The sequence below is a fragment of the Neovison vison genome, chromosome X, assembly GCF_020171115.1.
Source record: "Neovison vison isolate M4711 chromosome X, ASM_NN_V1, whole genome shotgun sequence".
NCBI lineage: Eukaryota > Metazoa > Chordata > Mammalia > Carnivora > Mustelidae > Neogale > Neogale vison.
In genome coordinates, this window is record NC_058105.1 from 104,816,711 (window position 1) to 104,835,744 (window position 19,034).

The window sequence follows — 19,034 nt, forward strand, 5'->3', positions numbered from 1 at the left end:
GTGTCAAGTCAGTACTTGGTGTAATGTTCACGTGGCTCTTGTAGACAAAAGAACACATTGCTGAAGGGAGAATTTCTGTTCTGGCAGTAAGGATATTTTTTAGTAAGGAGACCTCAAAAACTTCCAGGTTTTGCTCACAGATGGTCCCAGATGCACCATCATCAAATAAGAAGTGAAAAGGGTAGTCAGGATCCCGTTTTTCATTCAGAATAAATCAATCCATGTGGGTCAATTTCCAATCAAAATCAGTAATGCTGACTTTCTGGGTGTTTTTCCCTCAATAGCTGTTTTTTCCTCCCTTGTCAGGAGTTGCCTTGTTCAGCTTAGGCAACTTCTGTCTCTTTTAGCCAGTGCTCATAGCAAATAGGGCAGTGGGAACAGCCCAAGATCTTCTAGAGTCAACATAACTCAAATTCTATTACTTATGAGATAGGTGACTTTAGGTGAGTCAGTTAAACAACTCTCTACCTCAGTGCTCTCATATGAAAAACAGAGAAAACATGTACTTCATGGCACCAAGAGGAAGAATAAAGAGGCACATTTGTGTTTTATACGTTTTACTGTTCGTGTCATTTGTCACTCTTAGCCAGCACCATGACCCAGAGAAGGAATACTGAGCTATGAGTTACCTTTTGGCTAATGCCAAGACTTGACTTGAGCCACTCTGAACTTCCAAGGGGTGGGAGGTAGTTTTTATGCCAACACATATGAGGTGTGGCAGGAAATTACCATCAATATTTAGTTGGTAATATGAATTAAATAAAAAGCACGTACTAGATTTTAGGAAGTATAAAGACTGAGCTGTTTCTTGCATACTTCTCATTTTCTCCCAGCTGAGACTAGACAGATAATCAGCCCTCAGTAAATACTGGTTTACCGATTTTCTGTTTACTTCTTTGTGGATGACACAACAGTGATGTTTCTGTGTGATATAATAAAAATGGCAAAGATGAAAATTAACAAATTAATGAATCAACTTCCTATTAAGCTTGGGAAGACCTCTTATTTTTTCAAGAAGGTATCGATGACTTCATGATATACATAATCTTGAGGAACCATTGATAGAGCCTGGGTCTCAGTCTCGATGCAGCATATAAAATTCAGGTGAACTCCCATTTGTATGCATGTTAATGAAGAAAGTTTGTTGTATTAATCACAATATATCTTATTTTCTTGAGCAACTAAAGGTTTGGTTTCAATCCCCTAAGTGTATCCTCTGAGGCAAAGTTTTCTTTTCTTTTCTTTTTTTTTACTTTTTAAAATATTGTCAAATTTTCCTTCAAAAATTTCTTTTTTTCCAATTTATTTATTTTTAGAAAAACAGTATTCATTATTTTTTCACCACACCCAGTGCTCCATGCAATCCGTGCCCTCTATAATACCCACCACCTGGTACCCCAACCTCCCACCCCCCCGCCACTTCAAACCCCTCAGATTGTTTTTCAGAGTCCATAGTCTCTCGTGGTTCACCTCCCTATCCAATTTACCCCAACTCCCTTCTCCTCTCTAACACCCCTTATCCTCCATGCTATTTGTTATGCTCCACAAATAAATGAAACCATATGATAATTGACTCTCTTTGCTTGACTTATTTCACTCAGCATAATCTCTTCCAGTCCCGTCCATGTTGCTACAAAAGTTGGGTATTCATCCTTTCTGATGGAGGCATAATACTCCATAGTGTATATGGACCACATCTTCCTTATCCATTCATCCGTTGAAGGGCATCTTGGTTCTTTCCATAGTTTGGCGACCGTGGCCATTGCTGCTATAAACATTGGGGTACAGATGGCCCTTCTTTTCACGACATCTGTATCTTTGGGGTAAATACCCAGGAGTGCAATTGCAGGGTCATAGGGAAGTTCTATTTTTAATTTCTTGAGGAATCTCCACACTGTTCTCCAAAGAGGCTGCACCAACTTGTATTCCCACCAACAGTGTAAGAGGGTTCCCCTTTCTCCACATCCTCTCCAACACATGCTGTTTCCTGTTTTGTTAATTTTGGCCATTCTAACTGGTGTAAGGTGATATCTCAATGTGGTTTTAATTTGAATCTCCCTGAGGGCTAATGATGATGAACATTTTTTCATGTGTCTGATAGCCACTTGTATGTCTTGATTGGAGAAGTGTCTGTTCATATCTTCTGCCCATTTTATGATATGTTTGCCTATTTTGTGTTTGTTGAGTTTGAGGAGTTCATTATAGATCCTGGATATCAACCTTTTATCTGTACTGTCATTTGCAAATATCGTCTCCCATTCCTTGGGTTGTGAGGCAAAGTTTTCAATCAAGTACAATAAGAAGAAAAGTAAAGTAAAAAGAGAAAAGTGGGGAAATTATGTAGATAATGTGGATCTGTTTGCTTTGGAGTCCTGATTTATTCAGATAAATTAACCTCACTTTTCTCCTTTCTGAGGAAGGGGCAAATTCAGGAGGGCAGTTTGTGCCGTGTAGGTATGCACACCTAGAAGAGAAATATGTTTGTTTTATCAGACTCCATTTGGCAAGAAGCCCAGTGCCAGTTTTCCAACACATGAACTCGTTTCAAAATCAGGCTATTTCCTTCTAGAAGGAGCCTGTTTGTGATGGGATAGAGGTAGAGGTTACTGGTCTGTTAGAGTATTTCCCTTCTTTCATCATTGGATGTCCTTCGATCTGTTTTCCCCCTCGTGGCTTCCCATCACAGAGAATGGGACAAAATTCTCTTTAGGGTTCCACCCATGATACTTTGGCTGCCAAAAAGAGTGATGGGAAACATTCATCTTCCATCTACCTGACCTGTGCAACATTCTGAATCTAAGAGTCAGAGACTGAAAATGCAGGCCAGTCCTTCAGAATTGCTAACATGTTATTGCGGCCACTGCCCCCTTGCCTCAGAAGAGTAATTTAATTCTATTTTAGAAAGAGGGAACAGGAAAAAAAAAAGTTCCTAGTTACACAGATCAATCCAATTGTTCGGAGCTTCAGAATGAATTTTTCAACTTGTTGAACAGAAGCATACAAATCTCTAAAAGCAAGTCAGATAATGTACAAAGCCTCCATTCATTGTGTAGGCAGAAAGGAATGCTGGTCCCCGGCAGCTCTCTAAGGAATGTTCCTTTGGCTTTGAGTGTTCTGTTGGGAACAAGGAGGGAAACACATATATAAAATGAATTTATAATGTCTCTGGCTTATAATGGCAAAATGATAAGAAAAGTTGGCTGTTTAATATAAACTGTCAGTTGCATATTCCAGGCCTCCTCTCTTTGAGGTCCCTCCCACACCCACGGGCCTGGCCACCAGTTAGCGAGGAGTACAAAGTGGCTGTTTATTATTATTGACTGGTGAAGCCTGTGCTCTGAAATTCATTCTGTCAACAGAATGTAAGCAAAGTTGGCATTTTAAAGCAGGACTCTTTCAGTCGCTGGTTTTTCTCAGGATTGCTATGCAACAGGATCAGTGCTGTAGTCCCCGGTTCAAGCTGAAAATGTTACACAGGAAGACATACCATGTAAAGGTCAGATTCTTCTACTGTGATAATTTTCTTGTTCTGTGTATATACAAACGAGGTGGAATGTGTAATCTCTTACGATAACTCTTATCAAGGTCCTATGGACTTTCTACCTGTCAAGGCTAAAAATACGATGGTATTTTAAATGGAAAATCTTACTAATGAATGTATGATGCTGTAATAAATGTGTGATGCTATAATGCCAAGGTGAACTTAATGTGTATTATCAAGAAGTTGCTCTCCTGTGATAGAATCCCATTAATGTGCTGGAGCTGTGGACCGAGCACAACCTTGTTTATTAGTCTTTCCATGCTTTTATGGTCTGAGTCAACTCTACAGATTACTTAGATGCATGGAAAATATGACTTAACCCGTAGTGTAATGAAATGATTGGCCCTGGGGTGCACTTCATCACGGAATGTTATTTCATATCACTTCCAGAAAACATCATCTTTTGTCTGTGGACCCGTCAGTATAACTTACAAAATTCGTAAAGTTGCAGGTGCATTATGTTCCAATTCATATCGTTGAGGAACAAATTTATTAGACCTAATAAGTTGTCCACTGCCAATCTACATAATAACATGAAGAGATAATGAACCAAGAAGAGTGAGTTGGAGGTGCATCTTCTTGTTAGGTGGCCTAATTGAAACGTCTTTTGAACAGGCAGCTTATTTTTTACAGTTCTCCAGACTCACATTTAGCCAAACTCTTCTGTTTGGTAATTCTTCCCGTGTTCTTCTTTCTGCTGTCTCATAGGACCTCCAAGGAGAAATCGAAGCTCACACAGATATCTATCACAACCTGGATGAAAATGGCCAAAAAGTCCTGAGATCCCTGGAAGGTTCTGACGACGCGGCCCTGTTGCAAAGACGTTTGGACAACATGAACTTCAAGTGGAGTGAGCTTCGGAAAAAGTCTCTCAACATTAGGTAGGAAAAGATCGGGGGCGAAAAAGGCAGAAATGAATTAAAATGGGAAGATTTCCTTCCCTTTCGTAGCTCAAGCAGCTAATATCTCATATGTTTATGTAAATCACCCAATTTCACAATGATTCATTTTATTTTGAATAAATGAATCATTCATTTGCTTGGTATGGAGATGATACTTGAGGGTTCAGATTAGATTAAAATGGCAGTGTTTTATAACCATGGGAGAGATGCATATTAAGACATTAGAGTGAATTTAAATGAGGAACACGGCTATCCTAATTTGATAGAGTTCTCTCTTGGCTTACCACAGGATTATACAAAAAGTGAAAAAATCAATATATATTTATCATAGAATTTTTTTTGGCATTATTCTAAATGCATAACAGAGGACATTCCTTAAATACCCTGATGCCTTGTACCTTTCGAGGAGACCTCTCCATAGCTCCTGCAGCTAGGGAGAGGTTATAGAAACATCTGGTCTTTAGCTCCCTCTCAGATTCTGTCACGGCATCCTCTGGAGACTAAGCCTTTGGTTGTTCTCTACTCTCCTCTCTTGTATAGTTGCCCCTTTCTTTTTATCACCTTTTTTCTGAGAAGCTAGTGGATACAGCTCAGGGTTGTTATAAGGAGTGCAGAGTAAAACTCTTGCTACACCCATTATGAATTGGTTCAGTGGGGGTCAAAGAGCAGAAATAGTTAAGTGAAATGCCCAGTGTCATGTAAATGACACGGGAAGTTCAGAGAGTGGAGGTCGGGTCTCCTGCTTTCTAATCAGTCGCTTGTCCTAATTCACATGTCTTCATAAAAATGTGTTGTGCTTTCTTCTCTGTCTAGGAGAGGGGTCAGATTGGAGGGTGGTAGAAGAGAGTGAATAAGCATCGTGGTGGTTACGAGGGAGCGCACTAAACCCTGACACGTGGTGCTACCTCTAGGTTGTAAGATTTCTTTTTCTTCTTTACCGTTCTTCTGAAGTGGCCAGGCTTTTGACATACAGCATATTTACTTCAATAATGAGGGAAAGTACCACTGAAGTTTCATAATACAAAAGCACTCTAGTAAATACCTGGATTAATGTGAAATAATAAGAATGATAGCAGCTAATGCACGGTGCATCACCGATCGTTACATGCCATGGACACTATATTTCTTGACCCACTTAATGCTTTCAGCAGCCCTACATGATAGGCCCTGTTTTTATTCTGTCTTTGTATTTAAAGAAAGTGAGGAACAGAGGGGCTAAATAATTTTTGTCTAAGGTCATTTAGTTAGTAAGTTACAGGTCCAAGACTGAATACAGGGACTCCGGCTCCATGGTCTGAGCTTTTAACCATCATATTATCCTGTAGAGTATAAAGCAGAAAGAAAAAGGTAGGACTCACCTAACTTTGACACATAAATACATACTACATGAAAGGATGGAAAAGAGAAACAGATATTTCTAGGAGTAGGAAAGGATTTTTTCTTTTTTTACCTATAAGCTTTTCCCCCCAAGTTTGCATCCCAGCTTCCAACACACTCATTTTTATCTCTCTGTTTGGTTCATGACGTTGTATCAATGTGTTTAGGGTGCACTGGGGACAACAGAGGGCAGTGGCATTTTCAAAGGCAGCGAGACTCCATTCGCTTCCCATGGCTTAAACTCGAAGAGAGGTCAGTGAGCGTAATGACAAAGGCCACTTTCATAACCTCTGTCATTAAAAAGGAATGAGATGTGTGAAATGGGAAGGATATTGGCAGATAAATTAAAAAAGAAGAAAGTTATTCTTTTTTGCAGAGAAGAAAGAAGAAAGCTGCTCTAACTGTTCTGCACATCACTCAGTGCCTTTCCTCTCCTTCATGTGAACTTGATGAAATGAAAGGGGAATCGAAAGTGGCAAACAGCGTGTCAGCCAAAATATGGGCTCTTCGTTCTCAGCAATTTCCCATATGCCAGGCCCTGCAGTTTAACTCTTGCTGTCATTAATCAAGTGGAAAACAGTTACCTTGGCTTATCTAAGGTGCTGCAAATTCCAGAATTTAAATACTCCAATCAATGGTTTCGGCTTCTATGTAGACCTTTCTCATAATACACTTTGCCTTTTAAGGACTCGCTTACAAATTAAAAAAAAAGAAAGAAAGAATTCGTCACATCAGAGGGCTTCAGTCCCTTTCCTGACATATCATTGAAGGAAGGGTATCCATCAGTCCAGATCGAATGGCATATTTCAGCCAAAAGCACCCCAGTACAGGCAACAATTTAGGATGGTGATGAGGCAGGAGAACTGGACCCTGGCAGAGTCAGACACAGAACCATTAAATGCTTAGAAGCTGGCTTTATGAGTCTAGTCAGTTCCTCCATCAGCATTTTTTATGGTGAAAAGTCACCACAACTAAAAACTAGTTGCAAAGATAGCACAGAGAAACTGCCCGGTGTTTGCCCAAGCTATAACATTTCATCCTATAAAAGATGAAGGTTGGTTCATTGTCTTAAAAGGGATTCTGAAGCCATTTTTCTATCTCAAAGTATAGACATCAGTATTTAATTACACAGGTGTCCATTTTTTCAAGTTTTTATTGCAATTCCAGGTAGTTAACGGGACAGTGTAATATTAGTTTCAGATGCAACATTTAGTGATTCAACGCTTCCATCCATCACCTGGCACTCATCATAAGTGCCTTCCTTCATCCCCATCACCTCCTTGGAATCCAAATGATTTTGCAGAATCCCTTTACATTCCATTGGCTCATAAGAGGTATCCTTGTGTTTCCGGTTCCAAGTCCAGATTATGTCGCTTTCCTTCTATTTATTTTTTTCTACCCTATGTCTTTTCTCTGCCTATAATTATGATTCTTACGTAAGTCTCCATCATGTCTTTTTATGTTGATAGATTTGTCTCTGTTTCTTTATGCATCGGTATCATCCATAACACATTGACAAAAATATTCTTCCTTGGACATTTCTAGCACATTTTTCCCTTGCTCAAAAACTTCAGTCTTGTTGGTGCCCATATTTTACTTGTTCATTCATTTATTTTTCTCATTCCACAAATATTTACTAAGTCTTTACTATGTACTTGGCACTCTTCTAGGCACTGAGGATACAACTGAGCAAAACTGGCAAGAGAAAAATCATGGCTTTCATGAAATTTATGTGTAGTCACCAGAATCTAGTGGCTTGTGGCTCGTCTACTCTCCACCTGCTAAGACCCTGATAATCCCTTTTCTTTCCTGTTCTTCCTTTACTTCCCAGTTCCTCCCTCACCAAGCAGCAATCTAATTATTCCCCAGCATGGATTCTCTGAGCCACAAAGATTCTGCTTTTTAACCCCATTGCGGCTCTCCACTAGTTTTCTCACTTGCCCGTAGGAGTACATACATTTGCTGGTCCTCGCCCTTGGAACGCCATCCTTCCTTTCATCCTCCACCTTTTCATCCAAATCCCTCTCTGAATATCTCCCTCTCTGACGGTTCCTTCACTTTGAGGTCTTCCCTGTACTATTATCATTTACACTGGATGGCACGTTTCTTTAAGTATTCACAATTGTTTCAGGGGGCTGTGCTTGCTGCCTTTAGCTAAATTAGACAAAGAAAAAATGCCGAGCTCCACTATTTGAGGGGAATACTTTGGGAAGGATAGGTATTAACCCTTCTCTAAATATTTGGTAGGATTCACCTGTGCAACCATCTGGTCCAGGACTTTAGTCTATTGGGGGTTTTTTGATGACCAATTCAGTTTCATTGCTAGGTATCTGCTCACATTTTCTATTTCTTCTTGATTCAGTCTCAGAGGGCTGTATGTTTCTAGGAATTCATTCATTTCTTCTATGTTGTCCCATTTGTTGACATATAATTTGTACAGTAATGTTTTATAACCAATCCTTTGTATTTCTGTAATGTCCATAGTAACTCCTCTTTGATTTCTGATTTTATTCAAGTCCTCTTCCTTCTTGTGTGATCATGGTATTTCTCCTGCCAGGTAAATAGTGACTCCTCCTTCTTTTTGTGCTTGATGACTCTGACTCAAGAGTTCACATTTTGTTTTTCCTCTCAAAAAACCAGCTCTTAGCCTCATTGATGTTTTGTATTGTTTTTAAGTCTCTGGTTTCATTTATTTCCACTCTGATCTTTATTATTTTCTACCTTCTACTGACTTTGGACTTTGTTCTACTTCCTTTAGGTGTAAGATTTAATTATTTATTTGAGATTGTGCTTTTCGAGGCAGGCCTTTATCATTATAACCTTCCCTCTTAGAACTGCTTTTGCAGCATCCTAAAGGTTTTGGACCACTGTGTTTTCATTTTCATTTGCCTTCAGGTATTTCTTGGCTTCCTCTTCGACTTTTTCATCAATCTATTGGTTTTTCAGTGACATGTTGTTCAGCCTGCACGTGTTTGTGTTTCTTGCAGTTGTTTTCTTGTGATTGATTTCTAGTTTCATCTTGCTGTGGTCGGAAAAGATGTTTGATATGATTTCAGTCTTCTGAAATTTTTTGAAACTTGTTTTGTGGGTTATCACATAATCTATCCTGGAGAGTCTTCCATGTACATTTGAAAAGAATGTGTATTCTGCTGTTTTGGGCTAGAATGTTCTGTATGTATCTGTTAAGGCCATCTGGTCTAATGTGTCATTCAAAGCCTCTGTTTCCTTACTGACTTTCTGTCTGGCTAATCTATCCAAGCTCTAAATGAGTCAGTGAGGTAGAGTAGAAGGAATCTTGGAATGGCACTTGGGCGACCTACTTTCTCTTCTGGCTCCATTACTAACTGCCTAGCATACAATCTTGAGCACATAACTGCTTCAGAGTTAAGCAGAGACATGTGCGGTCTCTTCAATTTCCCTAGCAATTCTACCAACCTATTATTTTTAATTGTGCTGTTACTTTATACGAATCTAGGCAAATTTTGAAACTTTCTACATTGGTTTCCTAATATTTATTTTTTTTCCAATTTATTTATTTTCAGAAAAACAGTATTCATTATTTTTTCACCACACCCAGTGCTCCATGCAAGCTGTGCCCTCTATAATACCCACCACCTGGTACCCCAACCTCCCACCCCCCCACCACTTCAAACCCCTCAGATTGTTTTTCAGAGTCCATAGTCTCTCATGGTTCATCTCCCCTTCCAATTTACCCAAAAGCACATACCCTCCCCAATGTCCATAACCCTACCCCCCTTCTCCCAACCCCCCTCCCCCCAGCAACCCACAATTTGTTTCGTGAGATTAAGAGTCACTTATGGTTTGTCTCCCTCCCTATCCCATCTTGTTTCATGGATTCTTCTCCTACCCACTTAAGCCCCCATGTTGCATCACCACTCCCTCATATCAGGGAGATCATATGATAGTTGTCTTTCTCCGCTTGACTTATTTCGCTAAGCATGATACGCTCTAGTTCCATCCATGTTGTCGCAAATGGCAAGATTTCGTTTCTTTTGATGGCTGCATAGTATTCCATTGTGTATATATACCACATCTTCTTGATCCATTCATCTGTTGATGGACATCTAGGTTCTTTCCTAATATTTAAATGGCACCGATGAAGTTCAAAGGTAGGGTGTAAGAAAAAGTAGATAAGATGTCTTGGAGAGAAAAGAATCCTTTAATTGAAATTGTATAGTACCATCTCATAATTTAGTTCAAGGAAAGTATATGCCATCTGCTTCATGTGCATTATGTCCAAGAGGTATAAGAAGAAGTAAATACTCAGTGAGAGTTGAATGCCACCAAACAAAGCAAAACACTAACTGTTTTAGGTGGGAGAAAAATAAAGTAAAAAATGTTTACTTGCATGCATACATACACTCATGAGCAAATTCACACACACACACAGAGTTATTGATGACATTATCCAACATCAGAATTGTGATCAGCCAAAGAAAAAATGTTTCTCTTTCTAAAAGATTCCATTTCTACAACCTTGTGTTTTAATTTTGTAAAATATTAATAATTTGGGAAGCAGTCTAGTGAATTTTTTCCATAAGAAATATGCATGCAGATTTTAATTCAATCTGTCACCAGATTATATTTTCTAGATTATTGTATATACTATTAGCCGTGAGAAGCACATACATTGTCAACAACAATTTCAGAAAAATTTATATTCTGTGAGGTTTTCATATTTGGGAGAAAAACTTTTGAATGTTATATGCCAATATTCACTTTTATGGGATTCTGAATGCTAATTTGAGAGGCAAGAGTACCAACATGATATAGTCCACAACAGAAATACAACTCTTAGAGAGTAATCAGTATTAGAAGTTAAAATATCTTAAAGGTTTTTCTATGATAGACAATAAACAAAGAGCAAAAGGAAGCACAGTCTTTCTACTTTAAGGAAGAAAAAATGCAACTTAGACATTGACTATTTCTGACCTCCTTTCTCTTACTCTTGGAATGTTAATTATGTTTGAAAGTTAGAGTTCACGGCCCAGCTGGACAAAAAAAAAAAAAAAAAAAGTTTACTTCTCTTTGAGTTTAATTCTCTCTCTTTATTTAAAGCCCCCAAAGCTCCCATTTTATGTCTATGATTCCTTATTACTTCTGCATTCTTACCTTCTCTTTCTATATGCTCAAGTGCTATCTCATTACACAGGGGTACCCAAGATATACAGGAGGACATCATTAGTTCTACCAAAGGAGTCAAAGTGGAAAAGGAATTCAGTTTAACACATCTTGCTTTAAGAATACATGCTTTCAGGGGCTCCTGGGTTGGGCCACTGCCTTTGGCTCGGGTCATGGTCCCGGGGTCCTGGGATTGGGTCCCGCGGTCCTGGGACTGGGTCCCACATCGGGCTCCTTGCTCAGTGGGGCACCTCCTTCTCTCTCTGCCTCTCCCTGCCACTCTGCCTGCTTATGCTCTCTCTCTCTCTCTCTCTCTCTCTCTGACAAATAAATACGTAAAATCTTAAAAAAAAGAATACATGCCTTTCAGAGTAAAGCTTTATTAAGGATTTCAAACTAGACATCAACCCAATCATACTTGAAATATCTGTGTCTAGAGAACTAACAATCACTTTAGCAGCTCTTATAATTCTTAGCACCCTGATACCGAAGGGTTCCTTAAAGACAAGCATTGTATCCTGACATACCTAGAAGTTCCGCATTTTACCTCAGCCTTACAAACTGTAGACATTACCTGCTTATTAAGGATCAACATTTGCTTGTTAAAAGCTAGTAGCCCCTCAGCTCTTGTCTTCATTAATAAAGATTAATACAAAATGGTTAAGAGCTAAGTATGCCCCTTCAAAACCTCCACATTTATTTTCCATTGAGTAGTAAGTAGGGGTAAATAGAGTATATTTGCCAATCACCAGGAAGGCTTTTTGCTCAGGGATCCAAAGCATTTTTTTTTTAATTTTTTTCAATTTATTTATTTTCCGAAAAACAGTATTCATTATTTTTTCACCACACCCAGTGCTCCATGCAATCCGTGCCCTCTATAATACCCACCACCTGGTACCCCAACCTCCCACACCCCCCCGCCACTTCAAACCCCTCAGATTGTTTTTCAGAGTCCATAGTCTCTCATGGTTCACCTCCCCTTCCAATTTCCCCCAACTCTCTTCTTCTCTCTAACACCCCTTGTCCTCCATGATATTTGTTATGCTCCACAAATAAGTGCATTTGCTGAAAACCATGAAGGTTAGGATTTCCTCACATAAGAAAAGTCTGCAGCTTCCGTTTCCCATGTCTAAATACAACAGCTCAAATTACGTGCCTCCACACTGTCTTTAAACATTCATATCCCAGCTCCCATTATTTGCAAAACAAGAGGGTTGAACAAAAATCTTTGAGGTTGCTTTCAGCCCTTGCGGTCTATGATAAAACCAGGAGGGGAAAAAAAAGAGTCATGGTCATTTAGAAATATTTGTTATAAAATCTTGAAAATAAAAATAGGGCAGCTCCTTCCAACAATTGCTTTAGAAATGTGTCTTGAAGACACTTTACAAGCTTAGCATAGCCTACGAAAATGTTTTCTGAGCTCGTGGTGTTTTACTACATTTAGATAGCCTTCAAAATCATGTCCTTGACAAATGTCACTCTGCCCTGTGGAGACCAACCAGTAACGTTTAGGGCATACAGGAAATACTTCAAGAAATTCTTTCTTAAAGAACTGTCCTAGAGTTCCCCTGCTGAGTTGTGAGAGTTCTTGTTCCAAGTACAGAAAGTCTGGAGGCAGAACCTTGGGTCTGTACCTAACACAAGCCATTCACAGGTTTCTTATGCCCCTGGAAGTTTGAGAACCAGGGTTTCAGAATGGTTATCTTTATATGTGTGGGTTTCAGTCAGGATCTGTTAACAGGCTGCCGTTTCCTCTCCAGCCCTTACCCAGTATCCCTTGTCCTTTGTGAGCCTTCTGCTTACATTCTTGTCACCACTTTCCTATGTTAGCAAGGGGGAAAAAAGGCATTTGATATGGAGTTAAGGTGATCAAACATTCCGAAATGTTACCTAGTTCCACATTCTAGGTCCCCGAGAGCCTTTTGTCACCTGAGGACCTAGGTCCTTCTTCCATTCCTCTGTTAACTCTCTGGACTGTCCTGCCTCCCTGGCACTTAACATTATCTCCCTGTCTCCCTCTCTGAAATTTCTCTTAGATCCTTTAGAACTGAATTGCCCGGGTCTCGGAGCCGTGTTTTCCGGAGCCGTGTTTTCCTCCTGGGGACACAAAGGGTTTCATTGACCTGGTAATGATTAGTCGACTCCATTTCACCTTGAGCCAGGCTTGTAGCAGTGCCTTGTGTGAATGAAGCCACAGCCAGACCCCTCACCATGGGAAGCCTACCTTTCCACATCTGTATCCTCCACCAGACCCCTCCACCAGAGAGGGAGGTCAAGCATCCATTACGCATCATCTCTACATTCTACCTTACCTTTCACTCTGTCTACTCCCAAGGCCTAATGGAGACACAGCGGTACTCAAAAGTTCTTTATTCTTCCATGTACTGCTTTTCCACATCTGGACTGTCCCTCTCTCCACCTACCCTCCCACATGTCCCACTCAACATCCTCACTTACCCTTGAGGGGACCACGGTGCAAATTCCAGACACCCCAGGGAATCCTTGTAACCAGTAGGCATTACATGCCTTAAACTGCTAACATCTTGTATAAGGAATTCTCTTTTGGGCTTATCTGGGAAGAGCGGTAAGTGAAGGAGAAAGGGAACGGAAGCAGCCAAGAAGGGAACTCTATCCTCTATGCGGTCTGTGCTCTTATAATGAATCTGTGGTATTTAAGGTATTTCCGGATTCCTTTATTAGATAATAACGCCCATAGCGTCTTGAATGGCTTAATTCCTCTGATGGAAATGCCTTCTGTTTTTCTGGATATAACGTTTGTATTGATCATAATAGAAAGACAGTTCAGACAATTTGAAATCAAAAGCTGAAGTAGTAAATCAGCTCTAAACCTACCTCTGAGGGCTATAGTAGTTGTAATTTCAGAATTTTTTTGTGCAGAGTCAAGTGTGTACACACAAATACACACACACGAACATTTTATAAAAATAGATTATAGACAGTTTTGGAAGCTGTATTCTCACTTAGCAACAGACAGGGTGATCACTTCCTTATCCCTAAATACAATGCTGATGCCATCACATTCGATAGTGCATAGGATTCGTAGTGTTTGAACACTGCATTATATGAATTCACCGTTATATATGTAACTGACTCTCAAGTATAGAATATTTAAGTTGTTTCTACTTTGTGTCAATCATAAGTGATGCTATAAATAACATTTTTTCTACCTACATCTTTGTATGATTTTCCAGTTACTTCCTTAATGTAAATTTTTTTTTAAACTTAAGCTTATGGCTCTTGTATATGCACATTTTGAAGACTTGTAACTATAATGCTTCAGAAAGAAAACAGTCCCTCAGAAACTCTGAAACAATTTAATTCCAGTGCATAGGCACTATTTGGCGATTCTGTTTGACTAAGACCAGCAGGAGAATCATATTTGAAATGTCAGGCTAAGTTACCCCACAGCAAAGGGAAATGTTATTCTACCTGGATGCTTTACACCTCAATCTTTGCAGCACTAGAGACTATATTGTATTTATGTTATAGGCAGCATTAATTTTTATGAATTAATTCATAATTACTGATAATATGTAAGTAATGCAGCATACTTCTTGATTTACCTTAGGATAGAGCTTTGCTAACATTCCACGTTTCTTCTTTGTTTTCCGGATGATGATTTATTTGGTTAATTTAGCTTCTCATCCTCAAGTGAAATGTGGATTTTATAGCACAGATCATTCATTTGTATATTCTTAAATGGCTTCTACAGATTAACATGTTCTAAATACAGTTGATGGTAGAGCACTCATTCTCCTGCCTAAATTATTCATGTTTGGGGGAGGCTTTCAGGCAAGTGTCTGATTTTACTTTTCCACGTGAGTTGTTGTCTCAGTGCATTTTACACAAAGGAAACAAAGCGGAAAATGTTGGAACTTGGTGAAAACAAATCCCAGGTGCACACGAATAAAGAAGGGTAGAGGAAAAGGAGAAGCATATGGGAAGAAGAGCAGAAAGGAACAGATGCCAGATGGAAGGAGTCAATGGAAAAAGCTGCCTAGAGTGCAGAAATGGAAAAGTCAAAATGTGGGGGGAGACCTTTCCATTTCTCAAAGCAGGAAGAATTCCAGTACTAGCATGAGTCACTTGAAAACTGAGTGGTTTATATTAGTCACCGGGAGGAGCCATTTTTTTTTTCTACCAGAAACATCAAGAATCATTGACTGCAACACTACAGAAAAGCAATCCATTCCACTGTATGTTTCATGCCAAAAGTCTCAGAATTCTGCAAGAGGAAATACACATAGGGCTAAACGCTGTCTACCCTCAAAATTGCTGTAAAAACGCCCCCATTATATGGCTCATAAAAGCAGAGAGCTGGATTTTTACTGAGGACTGCTAGACGGTTCACTATAAGTTTACCTACTATGGAAAGAACCAAACCAATGTACTTTCGGTGGGATTGTTAGACTCAACAAGCACCCTTCTAGATATTTTGACTTAGTGTCTCCTGCTGCTTTTCAGGTCTCATTTGGAAGCCAGTTCTGACCAATGGAAGCGTCTGCACCTTTCTCTTCAGGAACTTCTGGTATGGCTCCAGCTGAAAGATGATGAGTTAAGCCAGCAGGCACCCATCGGAGGCGACTTTCCAGCAGTTCAGAAGCAGAATGATATACACCGGGTAGGACATTTTTAAGACAGGTGCCTTGCACCAAGTCAACTTTTTTAGGGTTGGTTTTGAAATGCGTTTTTGATTGAAATTAGGTTGACTAGAAATCTTCAGTTTGTTAGTCCAGGGTCAATTATAAGTAATCCAAATCATTGTTATTTTAAATGTCAAAAGTGTCCACGTGAATAATAGCCTCTAAGAATTTGTCCTTCTCTTTTAGCGATTTTTAAAGACATTTTGTTACGGAAAACATAAAACATACCAAATCGGAGAGAATCCTATAATGAGGAGCCCTGTACCCATCAAGACTTCAACAATTATCAGCTCATAGCTGATCTTACTTCTTCTAGACAACTACCGGTCCTCTATTATTTTGAAGTAAATATCAGGCATGGATCATTTAATTCATAAATAATTGAGAAAATATCTCAAAAGATAAGGACACATTCCTTCAAAGAGACCACATGGCTACCATAGTGCTTTTTAAGTGTCAATAGTTTTATTCTAACAAATATCCCAGCATTATTCAAGTTTCCACTTTTAACACGCATATCTTAAATGTTTTAACATGTTTTTTGTTTAAATGAGAATTGAAATAAGGGTCACACATCGTATTTGGTTAATTTGTCTCTTAAATACATTTTGTAAAAATGTTTATTTTGAAATAAGTATAGATCCACGGTGAGTTGTAAAAATCGTACAGTTTCCATATGCGTTTCATCCAGTTTGCTCTAATGGTTAGATCTTATATAAGACCATAAATATTGTTATTTCAACAGACACTGTAAAAAGGTACAGTTACAGCATGGCTCAATTCAGACTAGCCACATTTCAAGCACACAGTAGCCCATGTGACTCATGACTGCCATATTGAACAGTACAGTTCAATAGGTTTGATCAGATTCAGATTTGACTTTGGTAAGATTGTTTCATAGATGGTTGTGTATTCTTCCATCATCGGGAGGTGTATAATGTCTTGCTTTCTCTTTTACATGTGTGATTTTGGCAGCTGTTCATGGTCAATGACTAGGGGTTACAATACGATAATTGCCTATTTCTATAATTTCATCTTCATTTATTAGCCAGAGGACTTCGGTGGAAAAAAAGTCATTCATCTATTATTTGAGCACCCAGTATACAGTTCATATATGATAGGCAGGATACTTTCTCAGCCTTCAGAATAACAAGTTGTTTACTAGCATCCTCTAACAGTGACCAATTTTTCCTCCCTCTCTCTTTCTTTCTCTCTCTCTCTCTCTCTCTCTCTCTGTTTTGCTCCTTCTTGTATTTCCATTTTCTCTATTAGACTCTGAGTGGGGAAGTCAGAGATTTGGTCTTGCTCATTTCTAAGACCCTCATACCTAGTGAAGTGTCTGGCATACATTGGATACTGATAAGTGTTTTTGTAATGAGAATAAAAGGCACAAGAACAGAAATGAATGGCAAAGCAAAGAAATGAGTAACAAAATATAAAAGTTTGATAAAATGGTAACACTTTTATATGTTCAGCATTTAAAGAAAGATCTCTATGGAGATACAGCCAAAGGTGGCATCTTGAAGGAAGTCAAAGGTTTATATTATTCCAGAGAAGAAGATATAGAAGATTACTCAAAGGGAAGAGACCGTGAGGGAAGATCCAGGAGTCTGAAAAAATTGCCAAGGAAACTGACAGTTTCTTCTTTAGCCATTCCCCTTCATAAAATTCAGAACATTAAATTAGCTCTGTGGTAGGGTGGAATATAATAGTGACATTTTTTAAATGTTCTAACTTTGAATAAATAGTCAAAACACTCTGGTGTATGTGTAGAAGAGCATTCATTGAGACAGAAGGACATTTTAAATAGAATGCGTTATATGATATAAAGAAACGAGACAGAATTTCTACAAAAGGTGTAATTTTAGTCTAATTCTAGAAACCAAAGATGAATCATTGAACAAGCACACTGAAAGTCAGGAGAGACTGTAGTCACATTCCTCCATAAGTTAGATTGTGATTGCTACTTTGTTCCTCAGCTGTGAAGATGAGAATTTGGTCCAAATAATTTTCACAGTCCCTACTAGCCAGCATCTTCTTATAAATAGTCCCTCACTATCCCTGGCTATTGGCTTTTGTCACTTGTTAACAGTGGTAAAACGTTAGTACTTATTCTCAGTCGTTTTACGCAGGAATCCCATAACCAGTTACATGCTTTTGGGAGAGGGTGAAGCTAGAGTTACAGCTGACATGCACCGGACTGAAAGGAAGTAAGCCCCACTTGGCTAGCGGGCTTGTTCAGATACCCATCTGTTACCCTTCTTTGACTTCTCAGGACTTCCAGCCCATGGATAACTGTTCTATACGTTAGTTCCACTACTCCTCTATCTTCGCCTCCCTCCCAATCTAACTTAGATTCAACCATAAAACATTTTAATAACTCCCAACACCTTAAGACCTGTGCTTTACCATCTTTTTGTAGCTGCCACCTGCCAAAGCCCAAAGCTTGGAAGATCTAACTACTTTCCCCTGTCCAAACAACAATGGAGCAGACCAGTATAATCACTTTTTCAAGATGACAAGCCAAGGCTTCCTTTGATGAGCCCAATACATCACTGAGTTAGTTTGCCTCCAAAATGGTTCCTGACTCCATCTACTGTAGTCGTCACAATAGTCACAGAAGTCCATTTCTCCTAACCTTTCTGCATGTACTCTTGGCACCCTACAGTGCCGTCTTTACATTTCAGCCAGAGTAATTTATGCAAAAACATACATTGAATTATGTCAATCCCCATCTTAGCCCTATTTAGTGGCTTCTCCATGCCATGGAGAAAAGGCCAAAATCTTCAGCAAGGGCCCCAACCTTCTCTTTTCTCCCTGCTCTTCCTCTTGCCCGCTGGCCACCAGCCATGCCACCTTCTTTTGGTTTGTGCAGTTCTCTGTGTTCTTCCCAGGTGGTGCTTGGAACATGCTGGTCCTCTGTCTGAAGCCCTTTCCACCTACACATACCCCTTTATAATTTCCTGGCTAACATCTGATAAGCTTTTACATCTTGGCTCAGACATCAAGCAAGCTTTTCCCTGCTGCCCACATTTGACCAGATCTTCCTCTACATGTTCTCATACAGAGTCTACTTTTCCTTCTGCAGCTTAATATTCTTTGTCATCACACGTATGTGTAAATACTTGATTCATGTCCATCACCTTCGCTAAACCATGTTCTCCAAGAAGGCTTCTTTTGGGGAGAAGGTTGTCATTTTTATACCCAGCCCTTAATAAGGTGCCTAGTACAGGGTGGACACTAACTAGGTAAAGAAATAAAGGAATTAAGGAAGAAAGGGAAGAAGGGAAAGAGGAAGGCAAAAAATCAATCAGTGATCTGATCTTAACCTTGCTGGTTCTTCTCTAGTTTACTGAGACCAAGGGCAGGGAAAGAAAGAAGAGAGAGGGATGTTCCTTCGTCACTGCA

The 19,034-nt window shown here is 39.3% G+C and overlaps 1 protein-coding gene across 7 annotated transcripts in view; it reads left to right on the forward strand.

The window, feature by feature from the left end:
* The window catches only part of DMD (dystrophin), a 1,990,807-nt gene that overhangs the window by 1,616,455 nt on the left and 355,318 nt on the right, over positions 1 to 19,034 (forward strand). For all 7 annotated transcript variants that reach the window (XM_044235639.1, XM_044235638.1, XM_044235634.1 and 4 more), the window contains 2 exons: positions 4,250 to 4,422; positions 15,448 to 15,604. In XM_044235639.1, the coding sequence (XP_044091574.1) occupies positions 4,250 to 4,422; positions 15,448 to 15,604 (330 nt within the window). The remainder of the gene's footprint in view (positions 1 to 4,249; positions 4,423 to 15,447; positions 15,605 to 19,034) is intronic.